The 17694-nt window shown below is 49.9% G+C and overlaps 1 protein-coding gene across 1 annotated transcript; it reads right to left on the reverse strand.

Moving 5' to 3' along the window:
• Window positions 1-9132: 9132 nt before the first annotated feature.
• Window positions 9133-16287, reverse strand: LOC140898099 (C-type lectin domain family 2 member D-like). Its single transcript, XM_073311553.1, has 6 exons — window positions 16254-16287; window positions 16108-16206; window positions 13611-13798; window positions 12755-12858; window positions 11000-11117; window positions 9133-10197 (listed from the first exon to the last, which is right to left on the reverse strand). Exons 1-6 carry the CDS (start codon window positions 16285-16287, stop codon window positions 10159-10161), a joined length of 582 nt encoding a protein of 193 aa, XP_073167654.1. The 3' UTR covers window positions 9133-10158.
• Between the last annotated feature and the right edge of the window lie 1407 nt (window positions 16288-17694).

The following is a 17694-nucleotide window of genomic DNA, read 5'->3' on the forward strand; positions in this document are numbered from 1 at the left end:
CTTCTGGGGAATGAAGCCATCCCTCCTTTTCCTGGAGACCAAGTTTGTCAGCGAGCTGTTTCTCCTCCCCAGAATACTGAGGGGTCGGGAGCTTCCCCACTGATGGGATAAGGGCATGCATATAGGTGTTTTTAGTCTGAGGGAACAGCAGGGTGGCAGCATGCTTTGCCTCTTTATCTGCCCTGGCATTACCCCTGGTCACATCTTGATCCTCCCTCTGATGGGCCTTATAGTGTCCCACTGCCACTTCCAAAGGGAGTTGCACTGCCTCTAGAAGCCGGAGGATTTGGGGCCCATACTTGACTGGGGAGCCTTGGGCTGTCAGCATTCCCCTCTGCTTCCACAGGCCAGCAGGAGCATGCAGCACCCCAAAAGCATATTTGGAATCAGTGAAAATATTGACCTGGTTTTTTTTTGGACAGTTCGAGTGCACGGGTCAGGGCCACTAGCTCAGCCAACTGGGCAGAGGTCCCAGCGGGCAAACTTTCAGCTTCCACGGTGTCACTGAGGGTTACAATAGCATAACCCGCCGTTTTTTGCTCATTTATTACCATGCTGCTACTATCAGTGTACCACTCATAATCTGCATTTGGGAGGGGCACATCCTTCAAGTCCGGGCGGCTAGAATATTGGGCATCTATGATTTTTAAACAGTCATGTTTCTGTTTCTCAGTTTTTGGTAAGAGGGTGGCAGGGTTAAGGGATGGACAAGGCTGCAGCGTGACCTCAGGGTTCTCTAAGAGCTTTGCTTGGTATCTTGCCATACGCGCTTGTGTGAGCCAGAGGCCGCCCTTAACATCCAGTAAAGCGCGTACCATGTGTGGTGTAAAAACCTGTATTGTTCCCCCTAGTGTCAGTTTCTCTGCTTCTGCCAGGGTCAGGGCGGTGGCTGCCACTGCCCGCAGGCACGCTGGCCAGCCCTTGGCTACTTGGTCCAGTTATTTCGAAAAATATGCCACCGGACGTTTTCATGCTCCTAGCAGCTGTGTGAGTACTTCCAGGGCCACCTCCTTTCGTTCATGTACATACAACTGAAATGGCTTGGAGAGATCTGGCAGACCTAGAGCCGGGGCTTCCATTAGCTTGTTTTTTAGGATTTTAAATGCCCTGTCAGCCTCTGGGGTCCAATGAAAGGGGTCATGGTCTGCTCCTTTTACACAGTCGTACAGGGGTCTAGCCTATAGTTCAAACTCTGGGATTTATATTCTACAGAAGCCTGCCATCCCCAGAAATGCTCTGAGCCGCTTGTGATTACTCGGGATAGGAACTTGGCATATGGCTTTTATTTTTTTATTTGAAAGCTGGCGTTCCCCCTGCTGTATGTAGAACCCGAGGTACTGTACCTGCGGGAGAGCAATCTGAGCCTTACTTCGTGCTACCCGATATCCTTGGAGTCCCACAAAATTCAGGAGACTAAAAAATCTATTTCTTCATTTCCCACCCGCATTTTTACTCGGGGTTCCGGGGGTAGGATGATCTGTTTCCCCTGACACCCTTATTTTTGTTTTTTTATCGCCATCATAGAGGTACTTCCCCTTTTCTTTTTGTTTGGGCAATTATTTTTTTAGTGTCCCTCTTGCCGACACAGGGCACACTGATTGCGCCCCAGTCGTCTTTTTCGCGGGCCTGGACGTCCGTGGCCACGGCCCCCTTTTTTTTGTTTACTTTTCTTCGTGCCTGCCTGCACTGCCGCTACCATTAATTTTACTGGCTTTTTTTTTTTTTCTTCTTTTAAACTATGCACTTGATTTGCTGCTTCTAAAATCTGTGCCATGGTCATACTTATCAAATCCTCCTTTTTCTGTAGCTTTCTCTTAATGTCGGGGGCTGCCCTGCTTGTAAATACTCCTTTAATAATTGCCTCAGTTTGTGGATTATTAGGATCTGCATTGGTATACTGTTGGATCGTGTTTCGAATGTGCTGCAAAAAAGCTCCAGGGCTTTCCTTTGGATCCTGCACTACCTTCTATGGTTTAGTTTAATTATTCTGTCTGACAGCTGCATGACGGAGTCTATACAGTAGCAGCTCCTTATAGAAGGTGTGGTGGGTCATAGCCTGATTGTCATTTGGGTCCCACCTAGGATTTTTTATAGGAACTTGATTATCTGGGATCGGGACATTGTTACGGTCTTGGTCATATCGCCTTTTCGCTTTTTTCCTTGCTTTAGCTATGACCTGTTCTTGTTTAACCTCAGTCAATAATGTTTGCTGAAGGACATTACAATCATCCCAGCCTGGCTTGTAGCTGCTAAGACATCCCTCAAAGACCGATACCAACTTGCTTGGGTTGATAGAAAATTCTCCAGCCTGTGCTTTGAAAGCGGCCAGGTCCATAGGATTAAAAGATGCATGAGTATAGACCTGCATGGTAAGAGCTTGTCCTTTCTATTGCATTAGGGGCGATTTTAGTCTTGGTAAGTAACGAGTATAATCCAGCAGATGGAGCCTGAACCCCACTATGAGCTTCACTAAGAATCTTACTTAGAGCCTCGCTCTGTGTGGGTGTAGGGGCCGAAGGAGACACCGGATCTGCCATTACATTTGGGGTGGGGATCCGGGGACTGACATTAATTGCTACAGGGCCAATCGGGGTTAAATTACAGCATTGTAAAATATCAGTATGAGACTATAAGGTTATAAACAAGTAAGCATACGAATGCTTATTCTACTTCCCCGTTCGCTGACAGAACAGGAGAAACTGGAGGATTGTATTATGATTTAGTGATCCTCTGGGAGGCCACTGTTCTTGGTCCTCTAATTGGTACTGAGGACAGTCAACTGTACAAAATCGCTTTAATTTACCCGTAGTCATTGGATCTGATCCAAATATCTTCCAATTTACTAAAATACACTCTAGGGGCGTGCATCGTACCGTACCTCCCGTGCTCTGTTCCTGTCCGATACCTACAGGGTAACTGTGGGCATCCCCAGGTTCCAACAGAGCATATAATCCGGATTTCAAAAGGTTCCTACCTTATCCATGGGACCGGTTCCCCAACATCGCCCGCAGCTGCTCCTCCCCTATATCCAAGGAACAGGTTCCTCACCGTCTCCCACAGCTGCTTCTCCACTATGTGAGTGTCTTGCACCATCGTTCCCTCCGGGGTTGATCAAACTCCTTCTCCTCTGAGGCCCCCAATGAACTCACCGGTGTGTGCTGGGCGTCGGTTGTCGCTGCAATCCTCGACTTCCAGAAGGGATCTGGGCAAGGCTAAATTGCATCCTCGTCACCCCACGTTGGGACTCCAAAAGCTGTTGCCGGCACCCAGTGCCAGAGGCGAACAACAGCGGGGGGGGGGGGGGTTCGTTACCCGGTGTGCGTCACTCAATAATCACAACGGGGTGGGGAAGCAGAAAAGTTTATTTGCAGCTGCAAACAAGGTACAGGGAGAATAGAATCTCAAATCCTGCACATCAGAGCAGGTCATTACACACATTTATATTCCTCAATGCTACTGCACTACACATCAGCCAATCAAAACTTTGCACAAATACTCTGCCTTTCTTATATGGGTTAGGACAATGTTTATTTCCTGCAACCTCTAACAAGCATTCCTAGCAACTTAAAGAACCAGCACATCCTGTCTGGCCTTGTAGCTCTCTCTCCTATTATCTTTAACTTGGCGTCAGCAAACCTTACACTATGGGGCATTGTCTGCATCTGCAACATTGTTTTAAGAGCAAAAGAGCTTACTCAAACCAGCCAGGCCTGAATTCTATTAAGGGGGGTTGAGAAGAAGCCCTTAGGCCTTTAGCAGGGAGACCTCTTCGACCCTTATGGCCTTCCATCTCCTCAACTTAACTAGTGGCCATGCCCTGGGGTCTCCAACAGAGGTAAATGGAAAAGGGGATGTAACCAAAGGTAGATGGGGCCAGACTAACCTGAGCTCTTTCTTTGAGCTGAGAACTGGTTGTTTAGAGAAGGGAAATGCAGCAGATCTAATATACTTGGACTTCAGTAAAGCATTTGATACGGTATCACGTGGGAAATTCTTAGCTAAATTAGAGAAGACGGGGATCAGTACAAGAATTGTAAGGCGGGTAAGGAACCAATTAAAGGGGAGAAGTCTGGAAACTCAACTATGGGATCGGAGGGAGGTTCCTAATGGAGTTCTTCAAGGATCTGTTTTGGGATCCATCTTCATTAATCTCTTTATTAATGGTGTTAACCCAAAAAGTAGGAGAGTGATAACAAAACTTACTGATGATTAAAAAGCTGGGAAACATGGTCTGTCCAGAGGGGGGTAGAATATTATACAGGAAGATCTGGATGACCTTGAAGACTGGAGTACCAGAAGAAGGATGACATTTAAAGGTACCAGGTGCAAAATCCTCCACTTAGGGTCTAATAAGAAGAATTTCTTCTTGATGCTGGGGCTCATCAGTTGGAGGCGACAGAGGAGGGGCGAGACCTTGATGTGTTGGTTGATTATACGGTGACTGAGCCACCCATGTGATGTGGCCATGAAAAAGGCAAATGTGATGCTAGGATACATCAGCTGAGGCACTTCCAGTCGAGACAGAGAAGTACGAAAGTACATGGCCCTGGAGAGCCCTCCTCTAGAATCCTGTGTATGATTCTGATCATTCGAGAAAGATGAATTCAGAGTGAAACAGGTACAGAGAAGAGTTCTCAGGATGATCAGGGAATGGAGGGCCTGTCTCACGAGAGAAGGCTGGGAGAGCTGGGCTGGTTTAGTCTAGCAAAACAAAGGCTGAGAGGGGATCTGATGGCTCTCCATAAATACATCGGGGTAAACACCAGGGAGGGTGGAGAGCTGTTCTAGCTAAAGGACAATGTAGGCCCAAGAACAAAGACGAATCAACTGGCCAAGAACAAGTTCAGGCTGGGAGATTAGAAAGTTTCTAACCATTTGAGGAGGGAGGTTCTGGAACAGCCTCCCAATAGGGGCAAACTTTATTAGTTGTAAGAGAGCATTGGACACATTTGAGTGTGACTGTATGAGAGGGTTGCTTGTGGGATGGGGGTGGACTGGGCAACCCTGAGGGTCTTGTCTGGTATATGTCTTATGGTCCCAAGTCTCTTGCTTCAGCTGGTCACATGCAGGGGTCAGGAAGAGATGTTCCTCGCCAGTGTATTCTGGGTTCGGCGGAGTGTGTGTAAGGCGGGTAAGGAACAGAAAGGAAGCCCTGCTGGAGCTGCGAATGGGTTTGGCTGGTGTGGGGTTGCAATTGGCGTGTTACTAATGAACGGTGAAGCCTTGAGTTATGGAGCTCACTCGAAGTGAGTGCCAAGGAAACCCGCACACCGCCCCGCTGTGTATCCTGTATCTGCCACAGAAGGAGTGAAGAGAATCAAGAGAGCTGTCTGGGGTGACCTAAGGCCAGAACCGCAGGGGGCTCTGGGGTGGCAAAGGAATATTGACAAAACTGGGCTAGCAGGGAGCTGCTGGTCGGGATGAGGGGCATGAGATCTTTGTCTACAGTGAAATGGTTGTCCAATTCGGTTCCTAGTTTGATGTTTTTGCCTTCATCCCTCCACCTGCATGAGCAGCACAAACCTCTGTGCACTTGGCCTCTAACCCAGCCGCAGGGCTCTGTGCTTGTAGATTTCAACCATGCTTCGTACTTTGCTGTGAATATCACATTGCAGCTGCCAATGGGAGATGCTGCCAGGGATTTCTATGGAGCAGCAGATAGCCCAAAAGCCAGGGCTCCGACGGAGCCCCAACACGACCCTGACAGCAGCGACATGGAGGAGATGGAGGTGGAGGAGATGGGAGAATGGGAGGGCGAGGAGATGGATGTGGATTAGAACATCTCGGATTTGAGAAGTGCTGGGTGTGCATATGGCACCATATGATGCACCCACACGAGAGGGGCTTCCTCACCTCTCACTGTTTACAGAGCTAGGCATCTCAGGGGTTCTCTTATATATATTTTATTATTCCTTTCTTCTTTGCACTTACACACTTTGAGCAGATTTAGGAATGAATAAATGTTCCGTTTCCAGTGGTGCCAACAGCTCTGGGATTCGGACACGATACGGGAACAGTAGGGTAACGTGCATCAAATCTCTTCAATCCAGACAGCGTGATCAGCATGGGCAGCAGGTGTCATGGGGCTGTGGGCACGGAGGTTGCAGTGCCCCGGGGCTGGGGTCTCGCCCCCCGACCTCTGCCATCCAGTGCTGGGGCTGTGGGCTGTGGTGAGGGTGCTTTGGGCTCCTGTGGGGGAGAGGTAGGTAGAAGGGGAGGGAGGGGGGCAGAAGGGGAGTGGCGGGACCTCAGGCACAAGGGGAAGGGCCAAGGGCTACGCTTCCTGGGTGGCCAACTCACTGGCAGCCAGTGCTGATCGCAGAGTAGACAAATGATCGTCAGGCTTTGTGCTGACCAGGTCTAAGTCAGAGCAGCCTTGGGGCTGCTCTAATGTACATTCTGCTCCACATAGGCCCGGGTAAGCTGAGAATAGCTGTACTACAATGCCTTCTGGCCATGGGAAGCAGGGCAGTTGAGGCCTTTCCACCAGCCAGGGAAGCCTCTATCTGCAGGTATCCTCTGAGGGTATTGACACTGTGACATTGCACTTCATAAGCTTTATAAAAATGTTTAAGTGTGAATACGATGTAACTGGAATATGCTTTATGCAAAAGGTCTCTATAAGTTTTGTAATGAGACCTTACAAATCTACTGAGTGTGTTCATCCTATTTGGATGAATGTGTCATTCTTGTATCTGAAATTAGGAATATGAGATATCACTCTGAGGTCCTACTGTAGTTATGCAAAGTGTGGGCCATTAATGGTGGCTTAGAATCTTGATGGCTCCCATTAGCTAGGACAACTGACTGTAGATGGCTCTGTTCACCTGCAAGCCTTCACTGCATACCTGCGGGCCAGTCCTGAAAGAATGGAGGGGGGCTCACAGGACATGTGAACATGTCACATGATACTTGAATCCGTCTTTAACCTGGTGCTTTTCCATTTAGAAGGAGGAGTGGAAACCCAGAGAGACCGTGAGAGGATTCCCGCCTTGTGCCAAAGATATCAAAGGGAGTGGAACAGAACAAAGGGGGCTGCCAGTCATAAGAAATCCCCGAGTTACCACCTGAGCTGGAACAAGGCTGTACCAGGGGAAAGGATTGGGCCCAGACTGGAGGGAGTCCAGTCTGGGAAAGAAGCTTATTGGAACATCTCTCAGGGTGAGATTTATCAGTATTCCGTTTCTTAATGTATTAGGCTTCGACTTACGTGTTTTGTTTTATTTTTCCTGGTAACTTATTTGTTCTGTCTGTTATTACTTGAAACCATTTAAATCCTACTTTTTATATTTAATGAAATCACTTTTGTTTATTAATTAACCCAGAGTAAGTGATTAATACTTGGGGGAGCAAACAGCTGGGCATCTCTCCCTATCAGTGTTATAGAGGGTGGACAATTTGAGTTTACCCTGTATAAACTTTATACAGAGTAAAACGGATTTATTTGGGGTTTGGATCCCATTGGGAGCTAGTTGCTGGAGACAGGTGACCTGTTGAGCAGTTTTGGGTTAAAGTCTGCAGCGTTGGGGGTGTGGCCCAGACCTGGGTCTGTGTTTGCAGATGGCAAGCATGTCTGGCTCAACAAGGCAGGGTTCTGGAGTCCCAAGCTGGAAGGGAAAATGGGCTCAGAGGCAAATTCAGCACGTCAGGTGACAGGGCATTGCAGGTGTTCTCCTCACCCTGGTCGAATGCCTTGTGTGGGTTGTACCTGGGGGGTGCAGGGGTGGAATGAGCCGGGGACGTCTGCCCGTTTGAGTGATCCATAGCAGGCATACGAGGCACTTTTGGGGGAGCCTTGTCCAGGCCTGCCATGGGTCAGCTCTCTCAAACCACCACCCCTGGCAGCGCAAGCCTGACCTTCCAGCCCCCTGCAGGCCTCGCTCTCTGTGTACAGGTTAGCGATCGACACTCCCAAAACCTCTGAGCGTCCCTCGGGAGTTCTCAGCCCGTTCCCCGGAGCACATGCAGAACTGTGACTCTAATCCCACAGGCGCGGTCCACAGCAGCTTGTAAGATTCAATTCAGGCCAACCACTCTATTGAGAACACAGCAATTAGATATACAGAAAACAGGAATGAGTTTATTATCAAAGAACAGAGATGCAAGCGAGAGTGAATAAATACTGGTAACACCCATTGTTTCATGTTCTGTGTGTATATAAATCTCCCCATTGTATTTTCCACTGAATGCATCCGATGAAGTGAGCTGGAGCTCACGAAAGCTTATGCTCAAATAAATTGGTTAGTCTCTAAGGTGCCACAAGTCCTCCTTTTCTTTTTGCAAATACTGGAAAGTAATGGTAACATAGGATTTTGTTTTCTAACACTTTCTAGAGCCGGGGTTCTCACAAATTTTTGGCAGCCTCAGAATGAGGCTCTGACAATACTTAACTAACTGTAGGAAAAACAAACAAATAAATTACATGTGCATATTTACATAGGGATTTTTTGCATACTCAATAATAAATATAAGGTACAGTTGTGTCTTATCTTTACTGGACCTAAACACAGAACAAACCAGTGCTTTGCACAGTCTTGTCTTTTTTGTTGTTCTTTTGCTTTTTTGGTCAAAGGTGGACGGCTGTACAACAATTCTGAACTAAATTTAAAAATGCTTTACATAATAGAAAGGATAATGACTAATAACGAAAGAATGTATCTGCCAATATGTCCAAAGTTTCTTTCACACAAAAAAAAACCCAGTCAACATAGCCCAGTAATAATAATGATAACAGTAACAACAAAATCTGAGCTGTTGCTGTTGTCTTTTCAGCTTGGTTTTTGCATCATTTAACAGCTTGCGCCTCTGAAGCTCACCGTAGTAATTTGGTTCAACTTCCCTTGCACAAGTGCTGTAGGGACGTTGCACGACATACATTTCAATTTGATGAATTTCTCTCTCACACTGCAACTTGTTCAGAAATGGAATCAGATGGCTTCGGAAACACAGGAAACTGCCTTTCCCCCTGGTGCTGAAGTGTTTCTTTTTCTTTCTATGTTTTGCTTTTCTTAGCAGAAGGTCCCAGAGGAGCCACCTGCTGTCACATTCAAGGTCATTTTCTGGCACTAGATTACCTGAAATACTTTCTGATACCCAGTCACATTTTAACTTTTTCACCTCCCTCCCCACCCCCATGAACAATCGCAACCTACCCAAACACCACGCAGTGAGATGGCCCATAGCCACTTACAGAGCTACAATAACATGAGATGTAAACACAGTGGTTAGAGGTCTATAAAATCATGAGTAGTGCAGAGAAAGTGACTAAGGAAAAGCTATTTACTTGTTCCCATAACACAAGAATTAGGGGCCACCAAATGAAATTAATGGGCACCAGGTTTAAAACAAATAAAAGGAAGTTCTTCCTCACACAGCGCACAGTCAACCTGTGGAACTCCTTGCCTGAGGAGGTTGTGAAGGCTAGGACTATAACAGGGTTTAAAAGAGAACTGGATAAATTCATGGAAGTTAAGTCCATGAATGGCTATTAGCTAGGATGGGTAAGGAATGGTGTCCCTAGCCTCTGTTTGTCAGAGGGTGGAGATGGATGGCGGGAGACAGATCACTTGATCATTGCCTGTTAGGTTCACTCCCTCTGGGGCACCTGGCGTTGGCCGCTGTTGGCAGACAGGATACTGGGCTGGATGGACCTTTGCTCTGACCCAGTATGGCCGTTCTTATGTTCTTAGCCAAAGAATACACTTTGTGACTTGAAAGAAAACCACACCTATGTAGCTCAGCTCTGCCGGCATGGTACTATTTAAAAGGGAGCACGCATGAAGATTTATGGCATTTAGAAGACACCTTTAATACTTAACATCTGAGCGATTGTTGGGGCACTTTGGAGGCTCTTGTGGCTGCAAAACAATCAGCTGCTGGCTGCATTTGAGAAATGCTGTTCTGGAGTCTAAATGAACAAGGCCTTCCCTTAGCCACATGCTGGGGAAATGAGGTAAGACTCCTTCTCATGAGATCACTCCCTCTCAGCTGCAGAGAAAAGCTTGACAACGTAACCCTGAGTTTAAAAGGTTCAAAAGCAGATGGCACATACGGAGTTTAAACGAGACACACTTATTGCTTGAGGGCCCCACTGCCTGATTTTGAGATCTTGGCTTGTTCAAGTAGGTGTGAGTTGTATAAGTGTCACATCTAGGAGTCTCATTTTGAGCCCCTTTCGAGTGCGGTCTCTTTTCCCATCTTTCAAGGTTTCTTCCCCACTTTGAACTCTAAGGTACAAATGTGGGGACCTGCATGAAAACCTCCTAAGCTTACTTTACCAGCTTAGGTTAAAACTTCCCCAAGGTACAAACTATTTGACCCTTGGACTTCCACTGCCACCACCAAACGTTTAACCGGCTTTCTGGGAAAGTGTTGTTTGGAAACGTCTTTCCCCCCAAAATCCTCCCCAAAACCTTGCACCCCACTTCCTGGGGAACGTTTGGTAAAAATCCTCACCAATTTGCATAGGTGACCACAGACCCAAGCCCTTGGATCTTAGAACAATGACAAAAGGATTCAGTTCTTGAAAAGAAACATTTTAATAGAAGAAACAGTAAAAAGAAAAGGATCACCTCTGTAAGATCAGGACGGTAAATACCTTACAGGGTAATTAGATTCAAAACATAGAGAATCCCTCTAGGCAAAACCTTAGGTTACAAAAAGACACACGGACAGGAATATTCATTCTATTCAGCTCAACATATTTTATCAGCCATTTAAAGAAATCATAAGCTAACGCATATCTAGCTAGATTACTTACTAAGTTCTAAGACTCCATTCCTGTTCTGTCCCTGGCAAAAGCCTCACCCAGACAGACACAGACCCCTTTGATGTTCTGCCTCTTTCCAGCTTTTGAAAGTATCTTGTCTCCTCATTGGTCATTTTGGTCAGGTGCCAGCGAGGTTATCCTAGCTTCTTAACCCTTTACACGTGAAAGGATTTTTCCTCTGGCCAGGAGGGATTTTAAAGGTGTGTACCCTTCCCTTTATATTTATGACACCATCACATACACCTCAGGTTTGCTACAGATCCACCGTCTTCCCATGTAGCACCGTGAGCTGCTGACCCCTTTCTCGTCGTTCAGATACGCACAGTCACCTCCTCCTCTTAAGTGAAACCTGCCACACAGAAGCCAGGGAGCTGCAGTCAGGCAGAGGCCGGGCATTTCACACCAGTCCCAGCCAGGGGAGCCGTTCTCCACAGTGCAGGCCTGAGTGCGGAGCAGCTACTCTCCCAGCCCCTCAGGAGCAGAGCTCAGGACAGCGGGGGCTTTGCAGAACCGCTGACTGTTCCTGACCCTCTATGCTGAGCAGCCCACAGGGGTGCTGAAGAATGGACAGTCCCCAGCAGGACAGAGAGAATTTGTTAGACTGATTGTCAAAAGGGACCGGCCCTCTAACAAGAGGGGCAGACCATCACCAGAACCAGACGACTGAGCAGGAAAAGCGGGGGACAGGAAGGATCTCGCCTCCTTGAAACACATGGAGCAGAACCAAGATGACACTGAAAGAAGAAATTGCATTCAGGGGTTTCCTTCTCCGTTGATCTATAACTCTTGAGCTTTCCATTGGGCATGGGGGAAAAAGAGAGTGTTGAAGAAGTTCCTTTGTGAAAGCATGTGTTCCTTGTTTGTAACCCTCACGTAAGTCTCCCAGAGTTCATCTGGTGTGGAGGGTGGAGCTCTAGGGACAACATGCCTCTCGGGAGATTTGGGAGGGTTCAGCACTGGTTTTGGATCCTACAGCAGCTGATCTGCAGGGTCCCACATCCTAAGGAGCATACCAGACAGGGAGTCTGTACCCCAGGAGAATGCCACAGAGGCTCGAACTCAGGACAGTGTCTGGTAGCTCTTCAGACCCAGTGAGGCTGGAAGCAGGTGGGATCCAAAGGTTGGGTCCAATACAGCAGAATGGGGACTGTCCATTGGGGAGCCCTGACCCAGCGCCAAAAGAGCCTGATTTTTCAAAGTACTGAAGTAACCCAGACCAGAGAAGTGGGGGGGGTCTCCATCCCCCTCTAATGGCTGGCCTGCAAAAGAGCTTTATCAATCGGGGGGGAGTTTCAGTTAAAGAAGTGGATTCTTTCGCTCCTATGGCAGAGGCTCATGCTTCTACTGCTGAAGTCCCAGGGTTCAAGCAGCGCTGGTTTTGTGATCACACTTGGAGCCCACTGAAACCCATCGCGGGGTGTTGGGCAGCCATCACTACTGTACCCCGTTCCCGTGGGAGCCCCAGGCGTCCAGCACCTGTGAACCGCAGGCTCCTTTAACATCGGTGCCTTGTTGCGGATTCAGAGGCCTCACCAGCCAAGTCACTCAAACCTGCCGGCTGCAATCCCCAGCGGGACCTGCACCTGCCATGCAGTGCTCGGCATGCTGCCCTCTCCAGCAGCCACTGTTAACCTGAGCTCCCTGCTGCCTCCTTTCCCCAGGGCGGGTCAGACACCCCAGGGACCTTGCTGAAGAGGGCTGGGGGAGAACAGCGAGTGTCCCAGCTGAAATCCCAGCGCGCAGCGAGGGCATCTCTGGCTATGGCGGGCTCTGTCTCCGGCCCAGCACCGTGCTGCGGGGAGGAGCCGAGAGTTCAGGGACACGCCGGCTCCCATCGGTCTCCGATACACGCAGGACGCGAACGGACCAGGGTCGTGTCTGGTGGTTTCACTAGCACTGAATGGTGGATCTACCTGAGCTCAAACCGCTCAGACACCAGAATCCCCAAGCCCAGGGAATTAGTCCAGAGGGGTGAGAGAGACTCACAGGTGGTTGAATTTGGTGCCATTGGCCCATTTCCAGGGCTGACCCTGCTCCCTCCAGAGGCCGATCCAGTGGTCATAGACACCCTTATGGCGCAGCAGGAACGCCTTAAAGAAAGCTGAGGGACAGCAGGTATCAGCCCCACCTCCCATGCTCCCCCCCCCACCGCCCCTCCAGGGCTCTGTGCTGCAGAGAATCCCAGTCACATATTGAAGGGTGCTCAGTTTATTTTCAGGGGGGATTTTCCCCTCCCTCTTGCAAAGCACAAGATCCCCCGGGCAGTCTTAACCCTCCCACCGCACACAGCAGCCCCACCCCGGTGCTCCCAGTTACCCACACCCCAAGTCCCCCTGAGCTGGGGGCAGCTGTTGGGTCTGAGCTCTCTGCAGAGACGGCTCTTCTCACAGAGCAGCCACCGCTCACCCCAGCAAGGCAGGAGGAGGGAGGGAGGCAAGCTGAAGTGGGAGGGGTCAATGTGAAAGGATCCCCTCCTCCCCCGCCTCCTCAGCTGGCTGCTCCTTTCCCATCCCCACAACAGGAGCACTGGCTGGGTTCTCAGTCCCACTCCAGCAGCCAGCAGGCCAGGAGATGCTTGAGCCAGCCCTGCCCTAGACAGAAGCTGTCTCCCTATTTGGGGAGGGGGGCAGCGGAGAATGGGCAATCCCTGTGATCACACACAGGCAGTAGGGCCCTGGGCCCAGCCAGGGCTGGCGTTCAGCGGCTGGAAGTTCATTCACTCCGGCCTCCCAGCACGGGAGGGCTCACAGCTGCTCTTCACCCCATGGGGCAGAGCCCAGGTCCTGCTGCAGCAGCCATCCCTGTGCCCAGATTAGTGTCTGGCAACTCGAGAGTCTCTCACCGTTTCCTGATCACTGTCGATCCCAGCCAGGGAGGCACCCGGGGCAGAGCAGCGGCTTCGGCTGTCGGTCCAGCTCCCTTCCGTCTCTGAGAAATAGTAGCATTTCCCTCGGTATCCTTTCCAGCCGTCCGGGCACGAGGGGCTCGCAGGGGGGCACAGATCAGCTGATGAAAGCTGAGAGGTCAGCGCTGAGAATGAGACAGTCACATGGAGGGTAAGAATTGCAACGAGAATTGGGCATTTGACTGGTACAAAAATTGGTCAACTGACCAGTCAAATCTGTCAAAGAGTGGTCAGATATTTTAAAATACCAATTTATCAGAATTGGTTACCTCCCGCCAGGAAGAAAAAAGAGCAAGACGTCATTGTCTCCAGTAGGTTTAGCTTTCGATAGATATGGATCTACCTAATTTTTTAAAAAATGTACTTCACTGAGTTATTTTAGCTCAGAAAAAAAAGGCAAAACAATGAAACCAAGTTCTGGAAAACACCAGTGAGGCTCCAAGACGCAATCCGAAAGGCAGGCTGCCTCCTACCCCCAGGGCTCTCGCTGGAGCATTTGACTGCTGCCAAACAGGCAGTCAATTGACCGGCTTGCCAAGCCCATTGGGACCCCCAGCTGGGGCTGGTCCACTGCAATCAGATGCAGGGGGACGGAGACGTTTGTCACTGTAAATTTGCCTGGCAAGAAGGATTCCAGGGACACTCCCAGCCTGCGAGGGACTGACACAGCTCAGAGCATTTCACCCCAGGCACAAGATCAACAGCTGGACGTTCAACCTAGCAACAAACAGCAGGTGAACAACTGAGAAGAACGTGGGAACTTTCACTCAGGGACATGAAAGCCACAAGGGGGCGCCAGAAACCACAGCCATGGGAAGTGACCTGTTGCACTGTGGGCCAGGAATGATGGAACTTAATTCACCTCCTACCTGCAGACTTTTCTCTCCCCAAACACAGCAGCAAGAAAGGCACTTTCTGGAAGCCCTCACGGCTGTGTAACCCTTTCAGAGCCATGAAAGAGCAGCAGTGGGGTCACCCATAAGTGACACCAAAGAGGATTTGAAAGGCCTGTCTAGTTGAGAGGAGTTGGACTCAAACCCCTCCAGATGTTTTCGAGCACGTCACTTTTGTTTGCACCACAGTAACTCGGTAGCTGGTTTTCAAGCCTTCCCATGTGGCTGGCGCTCAGCGAGGAACAGACACTCTAAGTTGGGAAGAGTTAGGAAACGTGGCAGCGGTGATCAGAAAGCGAGCATGTGTTCACCTCACTCACAAGGCATGTCTGACCCTGTAGATTTCACTGTCCAGTGCACGGTAGCCCACACCCCTGCCCTACTGAACTGAGCAGAGAAGTCAGTGACTAACAGTTGATGGCACAGGCTGTCTCCACCATCCATCTCCAGCTCAGATGCCACATGTTCTGCAGAGCTCCCTGCACCTGCAGGTGTGTAACCAACCTTAAGCTCACAGATTCCCACCTTACACAGCGAGAACCAATGCTGCCCATTGCAACAGCCTGCCATTACAGCAGGGAGCTGGGATTCAGGGCGCATCTGTATCCGAGCAATCTGCACCAGTATAATCACAGTGACGCAGTGACATCAGGGCAAACACCTCCTGGAGATGCGCTGGAGCAGTGCGGCTCGCTCTGGTAACTTCCTGCAGCAAACTGCACCAAGGCAAGCTCCTTTGTGCACCAGTGCAGTGCGTCTGCTTTAGCGGTTTGCACCAATTCAACTACACGGACGTCATGACATCGGCACAGAGGATTCCTAATGCAGACGGACCTGGATTCAATCCCCTCTGCCAGCTGCTAAACCCTCCTGGGGCCCAGTGATCGGATCCCAGGACAATAGAGAAATCCCACCCCCGACATTCCCCAGCACGCCCTGCCCCTGACAACGGGGGGATACAACAGGGTTCATGTTCACCGGAAACAGACGCCCTCTGCATGAGCACACGCTGTCTGTGCAGCCCGGGGGAGTGAATGGTGCTAAGGGACACTTCATGGCCAAGCTCAGCGATTGGGGGGTTTCCACACTGCGCTGGTGGAGGGGTCTTGACTTAATTCTATGGCTCATTTCAATAACACGGCAGCACCTGCCGCCCGGCCACAGGCGTGACCTGAAGATCCAGGAAGGCCAAGCTGGTAACCTCAGAGTAACACAGGGAAGGCAAAGGGCTCAGGGTTGCACTGCATCCTGTCCCACTGGACACCCTGGTCAGGGACTGCTTCATGGCGCGTGGCAAAGGTGACTTGGGTCCAAAGTGCTCAGACATGGGCTGGGGGGGCTAATGTCAGTCAGATCGTCCTGACACAGAGAGTGCCCAGGTGCAGGGGTCTGGGAGGAAGATCCCCCAGGAATCCTCTGCCCCAGGGGCAGAAGCCGGACAGGCCGGGAGGAGAGAGTGAGTGTGGCAGGTCACGGGGGAATGGGATGGGTGGAGATCATAGATGGAGGGGAAGGGAGCGGGGCGGAAGCTGGGAACTCACCTGCCAGAGCAATGATGGCAGCAATCAACGCAGACCATACAACTATCACTGCAACCACAACTCTACAGGTTGGACTTTTCTTGCAGTTCCAAGGAGGGTCTGAAACAGAAAGACCCGTCAGGCAGGGCTGGGAGGACACGTCTCACTGACAGCACCGGGGCTGGAGCTGCCCTGCAACATGCACCGTTCTTGTCTAGTTTTTGTAAAGCTCTCCAACACCACTTTCTACAAACCATTACCCTCTGATCCCACTGAGGGTTTCCAAAAGTTAGTGCCTGTCTCACCCACCGCAACCTGCAAGGTCTCGTGCCAGCAAAGGGAAGCTGCTCCCAGATCTGGAGCTGCATTCGCATGTCCTGAGGGCTGTCCTGCACCATGGTCACTACGGGCAGGTAGGTCATCAACCTCCATCTCTGTCCCAGCTGCAGGATGGCCTCTGGTTCCTGCTCCCTCAGGCACCTGGAGATACTGAAAAAGGGGTGGGGTTGGCAGAACAGGAGAACACCCCATGAGGTTAAGAAATGGCAGTGAGAGCCTTTTCCCTCCCTGGGAGATTATGGTGTCCCTCTGTGGGGACTCCCTTCCTGGCAGATGCTAGTGAGCTATTGAAAGAGCTCAGCCTGTTTAGATTATAAAAAAGATTGGGTGGTGACATCATTGAAGTGTTGAAGTGACTTCATGGAGAGAAAATATTGGGTATTAAAGGGCTCATTAATCTATCAGAGAAAAGCATAACAAGACCCAGTGGCTGGAAACTCAAAAGAGACCAATTCGTATTAGAAAGAGGGCACACATATTCAACAGTGAGGACGAATCACCAAAGGAAGAAACTAGAAAGGGAAGTGGTGGGAATTCCCCACCTCTTGATGTCTTCTAATGAAGACTAGATGCCTTTCTGGAACGTGTGTAGTCAAAAATTAGCTCCTATGCTCTACAGAAAGCATGTGATATGCAGGGGGTCAGATGACACGCTCTAATGGTCTCTTCTGTCCATAAAGTCTGCTAATTGATGAAAAATGAGCCTAGCATGGGGAGAAGCCTCTGATGTTTTACTGTGTTCGGCTTGAGCCCACAATGAACGCTCATTGAGAGGGGTGATCCAGGGGAAGCAGCTCAAACATCCAATGTGGCTGGACAGGGGCAGGACATCAGCACTGCAGGGGAGGGGTGGGTGTGGCAGTGACATCACAAGGGCCTTTGGCAGGACCTCAGCCTATTGGACAAAGGTGGTAGGGAGGCGATGACCTCACAGAGAGATCTTGACATCAGCCAGGCAGGACAGGGGTGCAGGACAGGGGCCACCTCGGAGATCCCTGTGGCTTTGCTTCAGCACGTCTCCTTCTCGAGGTCTCTCCTAGAGGACTGAGAGAGCATTCACTTTCACATTCGTGAGCGCAAGGAGGACCCTCTTCGGAGTTTTCTCCTTTTCTTTTAGTGGTTTTGCTCGAAAACAGACGTCCCTGTATAGAAGGTAAGAGCCTCGGAGAGGTTTGGAACCTGTTCAGTCTGATCCATCAGGTGTCGGCTGATTTTTAGGAATGGAAAACACTAGATTGCGGGGGCAGCATTTTATTTCCGACCTAAGAC

The sequence above is a fragment of the Lepidochelys kempii genome, chromosome 14 (genome assembly GCF_965140265.1).
Source record: "Lepidochelys kempii isolate rLepKem1 chromosome 14, rLepKem1.hap2, whole genome shotgun sequence".
Classification (NCBI taxonomy): Eukaryota; Metazoa; Chordata; order Testudines; family Cheloniidae; genus Lepidochelys; species Lepidochelys kempii.